Source organism: Lipotes vexillifer, unplaced genomic scaffold, assembly GCF_000442215.2.
Source record: "Lipotes vexillifer unplaced genomic scaffold, Lipotes_vexillifer_v1.1 scaffold1344, whole genome shotgun sequence".
In the NCBI taxonomy this organism is placed as follows: Eukaryota; Metazoa; Chordata; class Mammalia; order Artiodactyla; family Lipotidae; genus Lipotes; species Lipotes vexillifer.
The window spans coordinates 516,538-527,110 of NW_006775258.1; the positions used below are offsets into that span (position 1 = coordinate 516,538).

At 45.2% G+C, this 10,573-nt stretch overlaps 1 protein-coding gene across 1 annotated transcript in view; it reads right to left on the minus strand.

Annotated features, from left to right (window-relative positions):
* The window catches only part of ABCA13 (ATP binding cassette subfamily A member 13), a 259,148-nt gene that overhangs the window by 138,786 nt on the left and 109,789 nt on the right, over positions 1-10,573 (minus strand). Inside the window, 3 exon segments of the mRNA XM_007472367.1 lie at positions 941-1,005; positions 8,410-8,640; positions 9,027-9,184. Coding sequence (XP_007472429.1) covers positions 941-1,005; positions 8,410-8,640; positions 9,027-9,184 — 454 coding nt within the window.

Sequence of the window (10,573 nt, forward strand, 5' to 3'; positions counted from 1 at the left end):
GGCCGTCTGTACCCAGAGCAGGGGGCCACCCAGCACCAGGGGGGCCCATCAGGCGTGCCATCTGAGGGGACGGGAAGATATGGCAGGTCAGTGCCCGGGGCCCACGTGGCATCCCCAACACGCCCCCCGTCGTGCAGGTCCCTTCCCTGATCCTTCAGCCCAGGAGCACCAGCGGCTCCCACTCTACCCTAAGTAAGGACACACCGCAAATACACACACGGGGCATCTCGAGACGTGAAACACAAGGGCAGAAGTCACAGTGGCCCCCGCTCCACTCCTGCTTTGAAGGGGGGCAGGTAGACGCAAAAGGATGGGGAGAAGGGGCTTGTGTTTATTCTCACGGGTTAGAACAAAGCCTGCGACATGAGCCTGAATTCTCGCACAAGAAATACGAAACCGGGCTTCCCTGGTGGCGCAGTGGTTGAAAGTCTGCCTGCTCATGCAGGGGACACAGGTTCGTGCCCCGGTCCGGGAAGATCCCACATGCCGCGGAGCGGCTGGGCCCGTGAGCCATGGCCGCTGAGCCTGCGCATCCGGAGCCTGTGCTCTGCAATGGGAGAGGCCACAACAGAGAGAGGCCCGCATACTGCAAAAAAAAAAAAAAAAAAAAATTGCTGATTTAATGCACAACTAATGGTGATTCATATATAACTCTCATAAAGCATTATTAAATCAGCAGATAGACTCTAGTGCTAGAAAAGGTATATTAAGCTAAATTTGATCCTTCATCATATAAACGTAGACAAGAATACAAAATACCCCCTTCCTGATCATTTTAGGAGATTCTAATGTCGGATAATACTGATGCATGGCATTATGTTTGCAGACCTATTAGGGTAATTACGTGAATTATCTAACTCAAGCAGAAATAACTGAGATGTTGGTTGCCAAACCCCTAGATTCCAAAATGACTGCTGAGATGATTGCTTGCTGTCCTCACGGCCTCTGGCTCAGGAGCTGTTTCTCCGCCAAGACAGACGCCTCACTGTTTCCATTCAAGAGGACCTGAAAGTCACCGTTGGGCCTGGGGGCTTGTGCCTCCACCACACCTCTGGTCACTGCCCACCGGAAGCCACACCCCTCGGGTCAGCATCCTTCGACTGCACATCTGGCCACTGCAGCTGCTGCCACACTGTGCCACACTGTGCGCCTTCACACATACATGCACTGCAGGCCGTGACTGCAAACCCCTGTTCAAGTCACAGAGGGTTTTGTCTGCACAGCAGGCGCTACAAAATGGAAAAAGCACGTGACCCTCTTGGTGGTGGATTTGCCTGGTGATGGAGGAGCTGGGCCCGGGTCAGACTACGTCCCTGTGCCCTCTGGCCGTGCTCCGGAGGGGACCACCACAAGCGTCACTGTAGCGTGGGGACGGCTCCATCTTTCAATCCACGTAAACCAGGATTTGAATCCAGTCTCAGCCACCAACATGCTGTGTGACTTCTGGAAGCTTACGTAACCTCTCTGGATGCCATTTCCCCCAGTTGTAAAATAGAGACTTGTAGTATTTTCCCTTGAGGTAATGAGGATTATTATTACCACACTTATGAAACTACCAGTCCTAGTAAATGCTCATCAGACAGCCTCAGTAAGTCCGTAGGTAAAGGTGTTTCTTATGTTAAGAAAAACAAATTTTGCCCACCTTCCCATATGTTAATTAGACACAAATTGGAAAAATAAAGAGCTAAGATAGTTGATGTCATTTATCCAACCACCAATCAAATATTCACAGCTAAACTCATGAAAGTATTCACATGAATAATTTAACAGACAAAACTGAAATACTGGACCAAATTGTTATGAATTATCTCATTTGACTTATGAGTGCAATTATATTCAAGGACTCCAGTTACATCCAGAATTATTCACTCCCATTTACACTGACCATAAAATTGCTTAGGGAAGATGTCCAAAGACTTTTTTTTTTGGTCAGGTGGCTTCAATTGTTAAAAGATTACTTAAACACTCAGCATCCAGCCCAGAATGTGATCTCCATGTTGCCAAGTTCACCCAAATATTCGTGAAGATTTTAAAACAAAGCATTATAAATGGAATGCCTTCAAGTCAATTTTTGAAAATGAATACTCCAAAAGAAAACTGGGCAAAACAGCATGCCTGAATATGCAGTTCCTTTAAAAAAAAAATACAAAATAACTAATATATGTTTATTTCAAAATCAGATATTTTATGTAAGAAAATTTATCTGGAAAATAAATTTTCAGATTATCAATATGGTAAGGATTAAAAACAATGTCCATCCCTACTATTACTGAGTGTTTTAGGAAATGGGCCTTCTTAACAGTGCTGCTGGGAGAAAAGACCTGTTCAGTCTTTCTGGGGGAAGCAAATATGAACCACCTTTGATCAGCTTAATTCCAATCCAAGAGTTGGATTAGTCTAAAAGCAATAGAAATTCATCAAATACAGCAAACAAGGTGGTTTGTTACATCTTATAGAGAATAGTAGCAAGAAGTTGTCTGACACAGGGGATTAACTGAACAATTTAAAATACAACCACTCCATGGAGAAAAATGTGTTACAAAATAACACATATAGAATAAATATTTACTAACAATACTAATATTAAACTAAAAAAATTATTACTGTTTTGGTGTATATACTTTAGTGAAAAGTTGTTGTCTTTTATGAAATAATTTCTACACTCTATACACTATTTGAATTTGACCAAGTGATTTTTTAGATTCAAAAAGTTAAAGTGGTACTTCCCTGGTGGCACAGTGGATAAGACTTCGTGCTCCCAATGCAGGGGGCCTGGCTTCCATCCCTGGTCAGGGAACTAGATCCCACATGCATGCTGCAACTAAGAGTTCGCATGCCACAACTAAGGAGTTCACGAGCCACAACTAAGGAGCCCACCTGCCACAACTAAGACCCAGTGCAACTAAATAAATAAATATCTTTTTTTTAAAGTTAAAGTACTATATACATTTTCAACCTACTTATTAAAGATTTCTATTTATTTGTGTAGTGAGATCATGCTACTTTTTCTTCTTCTCAGTTTTCTTGTTTTTTGAACAATGAATATTTATGCATCTTGTAATCAATAATTATCCTGTAAAGACTGTATACTTATTTGGGAGATGCACAATTTTATGAAATAGAAATAGTATCTTTCTTTGTTCACTGAGTTAAGAGAATTTTAGAGTTGAAGTGGATCTTTAAAATAATGTAATTCAAACCTTTCACTTATTTATAAATACACGCAGTTCAGGAGAAATTGTGAAGTGAGTTAATTTGGGAGAACAAAACACAGTATTCATTATGTGTAAGTGCTATGCTAGTTCCTTAGGTTTTCTCTTTGAAAAAGTTCTCAAAGCTTTTAGTCTTCTAATAGAGTCAAACATAACGAAACATGACAATTGACCAACACAGTATACTGTATTTAACAGTGGGTCAGACTTCTCCAAGGGGCTGCCACTGCCAGGAATTCAAGGAGTAAAAGGTGTTCTCTGACAGGTAGGGAGGGTGCCTGGCGTGGGGAGGATCTCCTGGGAGTAGACATGGGTTCTGAGTCAGAAACACGGTACATCAGGTATTAGGGATATGGCTGACCCTCCGTATCTGCTTCAGAAAATATTCAAGAAAAAAAATACTCTAGAAAGTTCCAAAAAGCAACACTTGGATTTGTCACACACTGGTAACTATTTATTGAGCATATATATTGTATCAGGTATTATAACTAATCTAGAGATGATTTAAAACATACAGGAGGATGTGTGTAGGTTATATGTAAATACCACACCATTTTATATAAGGGACTTGAGCATCCAGGGATTTTGGTATTCACAGGGGTCCTGGAACCAATCCCACCTCGGATGCTGAGGGATGACTATATTTTCTACGGCACCCCAGTCATGATCTGGGACTCCAAAATCATTAGCAGACAGGAAAAGGCTTAAATCATTTCATCTGTTCTCACCAATCCAGAAAACAGAATCAGCAAGCTGTATGGAAAACTAACAGTGCTGGATGGCTCCTGGTGGGTAGGTTTTTAATCAAACAGGTAAACACCTGCAGATGGGCATTAATGTTGAAAATGTGTCCCAGCACCAGGATTCGGGAATCCCAACCTCATGTGGACACACTGACGTCTGCACAGGCAGCGTGCCACCAGTGACCCCATGCAGAGCACAAAAGGCTTAGGTGGGGTGGTTCCAAATCTTTGTCCTGGTAAAGACTATAATTGTGTGATATTTATGCAAATTATGACTGAATTATGAAAAATAATTCATACCATTTAAAGAAGAAAAACTAACAAAATCAAATATCCTCCTATTAAGAAAGGAAGGAAGTGGGGGACAGGGGAGGGAAGGAGAGGTAAAGAGAAAAAAAAGAGAAAATCGAAAAAAATGGGGAAAAAGTAAAAGGAAAGGAGAAATTTTGACACATTGGTTTGCTTATTAATATGACGTAAAACCCAAAATACAGGGCTTCCCTGGTGGCGCAGTGGTTGAGAGTCCTCCTGCCAATGCAGGGCACACAGGTTCGTGCCCCGGTCCGGGAGGATCCCACATGCCGCAGAGCGCTAGGCCCATGAGCCATGGCCACTGAGCCTGTGCGTCCAGAGCCTGTGCTCTGCAACAGGAGAGGCCACAACAGTGAGAGGCCCATGTACTGCAAAAAAAAAAAAAAAAAAAAAACCCAAAACAAAATACACTCCCGTCTGTTTCTCACCTCACTGAGCTGAGGCTCCCCCCAACCCCACCCCAAGGCCATTCTTCCTACTTGGGAAACAACCCCTGTGCATTTCCCCAGGCCCCGCCCCCCCCCACCGACGTCCTCTCTCGGCTATAACAGTCATGACTGATGGGCCTCATGCAAAGCCGTCTTCAAGCCACCCGCGGGGGGTCCATCTCAATCTGATTTCAATCAGTGTAAACAAGAACGCTGAAGTAGGTGATGAGGCAAAGAGATGAGTTTGTGGTTTTAAGAGAGGCAGAGAGAGCTGCTTAGACACCCCACAGCATCTCATGCCATCAGGGAGGAGGGAACGGAGGTACCAGTTCAGGATGCCTGGCTCAACACCCCTCCGCTCTGGCCAGCAGGTGAGTGTGGAGGAGGGTGCCCTCGAGGGCACGTCTGTCTTCAGCTTCCTGAAGACCGACAGGCCCACAAAGTTTTCCCCAAGTTGTCCTGTCGGTAAGTCTGAGGCAGCGACTACCCTAAGAGAAGTAAAACACATTCTTTATCAAATATTTCACTAGAAGTTGTGATTCCAGTTCAGGAAGTGAGGATTGTAACTATTCATCACCAACCTTAGGCACTTTCTCTGGCAGGTCTGATCTGCACGCTGGCGAGAGCTCCATCTCCACACACTTTCCCCGCTTCCCGAGGCCCCAGCGGAAGCTGCTGCTTTCTGGCACCTTCCACAGGCATTAACCCACCCAAGTCTATTTCAATCCCATTTTCATTCCGGCAGACGGTTTTCTGCAAAGCACCCGCTGTCAGATCTCTGATGATTTTAGCGAACGCAGCACACAAGCCTTCTTTGGTGTGTGTAACTGGCAGCAGACATGTCTCCTCTCCACCTCTCCTGCATGTGTTTGAAGTTTGAGGAAATGGGGACAAAGAAGCAAAGACAGCTCTGCGTCTAACGCCACAGCCAAGCCTAGAGGACACACAGAATCTGCAACAGCTCTTTGAAGAGGCAGAGAATGATGGCCTCCCGGGTAGGATGGGCTGTGCAAACAGGATGGTGTGAGAAAGCAAATGAGAGGCTGCAGATCCTCCAGATTAATCGTTGCCGAAATCACTTCCCATCATCACAGGAAGGAGCAATTAAGAATGAAACACAGGCTCAGCTTGGTGCTCTGTGATGACTTAGAGGGGTGAGAATGTGTGGGGAATGGGAGGGAGGTCCAAGAAGGAGGGGGCATATGTATACATGTGGCTGATTCACTTTGCTGTACAGCAGAAACTAACACAACATTGTAAAGCAACTATACTCCAATTTTTAAAAAGAATAATAATAAAAAACAAACAAACAAAAAGTTACCAAACTGCATTATGGTGATGGCTGCTCAACTCAGTACATTTACTAAATATTAATGAATTATCTATTTAAAGTCAGTTAATTTTACAGTATGTAAATTATACTTGAATAAAGTTGTTTAAAAAAAAGAATGAAATACAGAGGATTAAATTGAGGGAGAAAAAAGAAGTTTAGGTAAGGTGATGCTGACAACCATAGAGTTATAAGAATTTCAATGCAATCTCAGACCTTGCAAGGCAGGGGAGGGGTGGAAATATGGCTTCTTAGAAAAAAGGCACAGCAGAGTCTTACAGGAGAAAACACCAGTTTCCCAGATTCACTCTATTAGATGGATTTGCGAAGTTTCACATCAAATTTGAACTACTTTGAGATTCTTATAGGGTGTTTTTCTTAGCAGTGACCACAGACCACCTAAATCAAAGGAAAACTGGGGTGCTTGCTTAAAAATGTAAATGTCTAAGTCTTTGGAATCAACATTTGTGGAAATTGGGCCTAAGAAACTGCCAATTTAATAAACATCAGGTTATCTTGTTTTTTATAAGTATATATATATATATATATATATATATATATATAAAGTAGCCATCCTAACACACGTGAGGTGTTGCCCATCATGGTTTTGAATTCTGTTTCCCGGATATTAGTGATGTTGAGCATCTTTTCATGTAACTGTTGGCTATCTGTACGTCTTCTTTGGAAATATGTCTGTTCAGGTCCTTTGCCCATTTTTAAATCAGGTTATTTGTTTCTTTGTTATTAAGTTGTAAGTGTGCCTGATACATTTTGGATATTAACCCCCTATCAGATATATGGTTTGCAGATATTTTCTTTCATTCTGTAGGTTGCCTTTTCATTCTGCTGTTTCTTTTGCTGTGCAGAAACTTTTGGCAAGAATATGGAAAGGTTAGAACCCTTGTACACTCATATATATATATATATATATATATATATATATATATAATGGAATATTATTTAGCAATAAAAAGGAGGGAAATCCTATCACGTGTGATAATATGGGTGAAGTCAGAGGACATTACACTAAGTGAAATAAGCTGGACCCAGAAGGATAAATACTTTTGATTCCACTTATATGAGGAATAAACTAGTCAAACTCATAGGAACAGAGCATAGAACTGTGGCTGCCAAGGTGTGGGAGGGGATAGGGGATTTGTCCTTCAACGGGTATAAAGTTTCAGTTAAGCAAGATGATTAGATTCCAGAGCTGTGCAGGCAACACTGTGCCCAGAGCCAACTTAAAGGGTTTACTGAGAGGGCAGCTCTCACATCATGTGTTCTTAGCACACATAAAAAAAAAGAGGGAGATGCACAAGGACATTTTTGGATTTGTGAATGTTTACTACCTTGATTGTAGTGATGATGTCACAAACTCATCAAACTGTATACATTAAGTATATGGAGCTTTTTTATATCAATTATACAATAAAGCTTTAAAAAATAAAAAGCACCCAGGGGACTTCCCTCATGGTCCAGTGGTTGAGACTCCACACTTCCAATTCAGGGGGCAGGGGTTCGATCCCTGGTCGGGGAACTAGATCACACACACACACACACACACACACACACACACACACACACACACACAAAAGCACCCGGGTGCTTTTTTGTTTCTGTTTTTGTTTTGGTTTGGTTTTTTGCGGTACGCGGGCCTCTCACTGTTGTGGCCTCTCCCGCTGCGGAGCACAGGCTCCGGACGCGCAGGCCCAGCGGCCATGGCTCATGGGCCCAGCCGCTCCGCAGCATGTGGGATCTTCCCGGACCGAGGCACGAACCTGTGTCCCCTGCATCGGCAGGCGGACTCTCAACCACTGCGCCACCAGGGAAGCCCCGGGTGATTTTTTAAAGATTCCTTTAAAAACCTCTCTTCTCTTAAAACTATATCCTGAACACAGCAGCTGGGGCTGTGACACATCAGTGAGCTGTGTGTCCCAGGACCTGCTCCTCCAAAGACCAGACATGCCTGCAAAGAAACCACACCCACACTGAGGGGCTGGTGCCGGCCAGCTCTGTCCCAGGGAGAGGGGAGCAGAGTGGGGGGCACATTGCTCCCTTGCGTGACCTTCTGCACATCTTTGCCCACCATGGGCCAGGGCTTCTGGGCAGGACTAGGTCCACAGTGGAAAGAGAAAGGCGCCTCCAGGTGAGGAAATATGACCAGGCAGCCTCCCGCTACTGAAACTGTCTGGACAGACAGTGATTCTGGATTAAAGACACCAAAGTTCTCGGATATGAAAACTCTATTTCCCCTAAAGAACCACAGTCACCTGTCGGGTGTATTAAATGCCAGTCAGAGCTGGGAAATGAATGAAAATGCACAGGGTTCCATCATGCCAAGAGTGGCAAAGCACAAATCTCGAGCATCTTTCAACAGAAGGTACCTCTTCTAAGCTGATGTCTGAGATCCCACAGCCCGTCAGGTACAGGTGGTGAAGGTTCTGGTCCAGGGCCTGGAAAAGCCCTTTGAAGAAGGCTCTGTCTGCATCCTCAGGGATCATGTAGCTCAGCTCGCCCCAGCTGCTGCCTCAGAGGGATGCCTGTGGGATGTAGGTCTGCATCAGAGACATGGCACAAGCTGTGTCCTTCGGTTCGCCAGCCTCCAGAACAGAAGGCTATCCAAAAAAAAAAGTCAGGGAACAGCAAGGAATGTAAACCCAAACATACCAAATTTACATCAACTGATTTCACATCTATCCCTAAGCAAATTATTTTGAAATTCCAATTCTTGCTCCACACCAACCAGTGTCGACAATCTGTTTCTCCCTTTTGTAGGCACATCATTTCCTCCACAAGGACTGAGACCCCAAGGACCTTGTGTCCTGTTCTGTCACCTCCTCAAGACCTACAGCAGGCAAGGCCCAGGCTGGATTCGGAATAAACACTTGCTGAGCGACCTGACTCCAACGTGGAAATGTTGTGACCGGGGAGCAGTCTGGATCTGTCTCCTCTGACCCCCGAGGAGGTACGTGTCTCCCTGCAACTACCCCTGGGGTCTCACCTCCTTGCTGAGCATCAGGCGGAGCCCCTGCCCATGGGCCTGTGTCAGGCTGGAGAGGGTGCTGCAGCACCGGAGTCGCCCCTGCTGCAGCACTGCCATGCGGTCACTCAGCACTTCGGCCTAGTCCACGTGGTGGGTGGTGAAGATGACAGTCCGGCATCAGACCCGCACAACATGCCAGGGGTCCATCTCAAACCTCCGGTGGGGGGAGCCAACGCGGGGGTGGGTGGTGTCAAGAGTATCATAGGGTTTTAGGTTAGCCGAGGTCACCCCCCAAATCAGAAGTCCGGAAACGCCTCTGGGTTAGGACACGGCTTCTGCAAACCCTCCATCATGAAGGGTGACACTGAGACAAGCCAGGGAGTCCCCGGGTCCAGCCGCCCCGTCCGGAAGAGCTCACGGCAGCTGTGGCCACAGAGAGTGCGTTTCAGGCAGCGGGCAGGTGGGGGGGCCTCCCCAGGAAGAAAAAAAACCAAAAAACCGAACGTTTGGCTCATATGTGTCCTCTATGAATTCTCTCGCTTGTCAAGTTTCACTACGTTTGCTGGGGGAAGAAAGGGGCCCGACTGACCTCAGAAGGCCAGAGGCCCTGCAAGGTGTTTCATAAAGTTCACTTCAGCTACCTGAAGGGAAGCTCTCAGGCCTACATCGAGCCCATTCTACCTATTCTAGTTTACTGAATAGAAATAAACCCATTGATTGATTCTCATCTCAAAAGCAAATTTTCCAAGAGAGAAGCCCGAACACGTTTTTAACTCTACCAGATTTTATATTTTTAAATAACAGAGAAAGATGGAAAGACCAGGATTCTCAATTCATTTTTTTTTAAAACTGCATCTAAAAAGAAACCATGATTTATAAACCCTAGAGCATAGCGGCAAATATGCCAGAGATATGTCTCAAAGACCAAGGCCAACGCCTTGGCATGACAGGTCCTTCGAGGCTAAGAAAATGTGCTCAGTCCCTGATCTGGGGTTAGAGACAGTTTAGAGACCAGATGATGTGTTTCCAGACAATCAAGTCATCTGAAAATGAAAGTTAGCTGGAATGTAAATTCCAAAAAATGTAGATTAGGTTCACAGATGTTTGATGCTTCTCAGTGGACATTTAGGAAATTCAAGACACCCCCAAATCTCAAAGGACAAGTGTTGCTCAGTAAGACACCACTTTAGCGTTCCCCCAGTTCAGGTGGTGCGTTTGGTCCCCTCTCCTTGGAAAGTGGTCCTTCCCCAAGCACTTCTCTTGCCTGTTTTAACAACAGTGATGAGCAGCCACTGGCCGAGCACCCACGTACCAGGCACTGAGCTGTGCACTTGCACACACTCACTTCACACACAGCCCCACAAGGCATGTGACTTTCTCCACTTGCTAACTGGAGTCCAGAGGCATGGGATCATTTCCCAGGTCATCCAGAATGTGTAGAGCAGGAGGGGGACAAGTGGACCAATTTGCTCTGGTACCTTTTCCGTCCTTATTGGTCCTCCAAGGGAGGCCTGGAAGCACTGGTCCTAGGGCTGACCAGGACCTCAGCACCAAGCATCACTCAG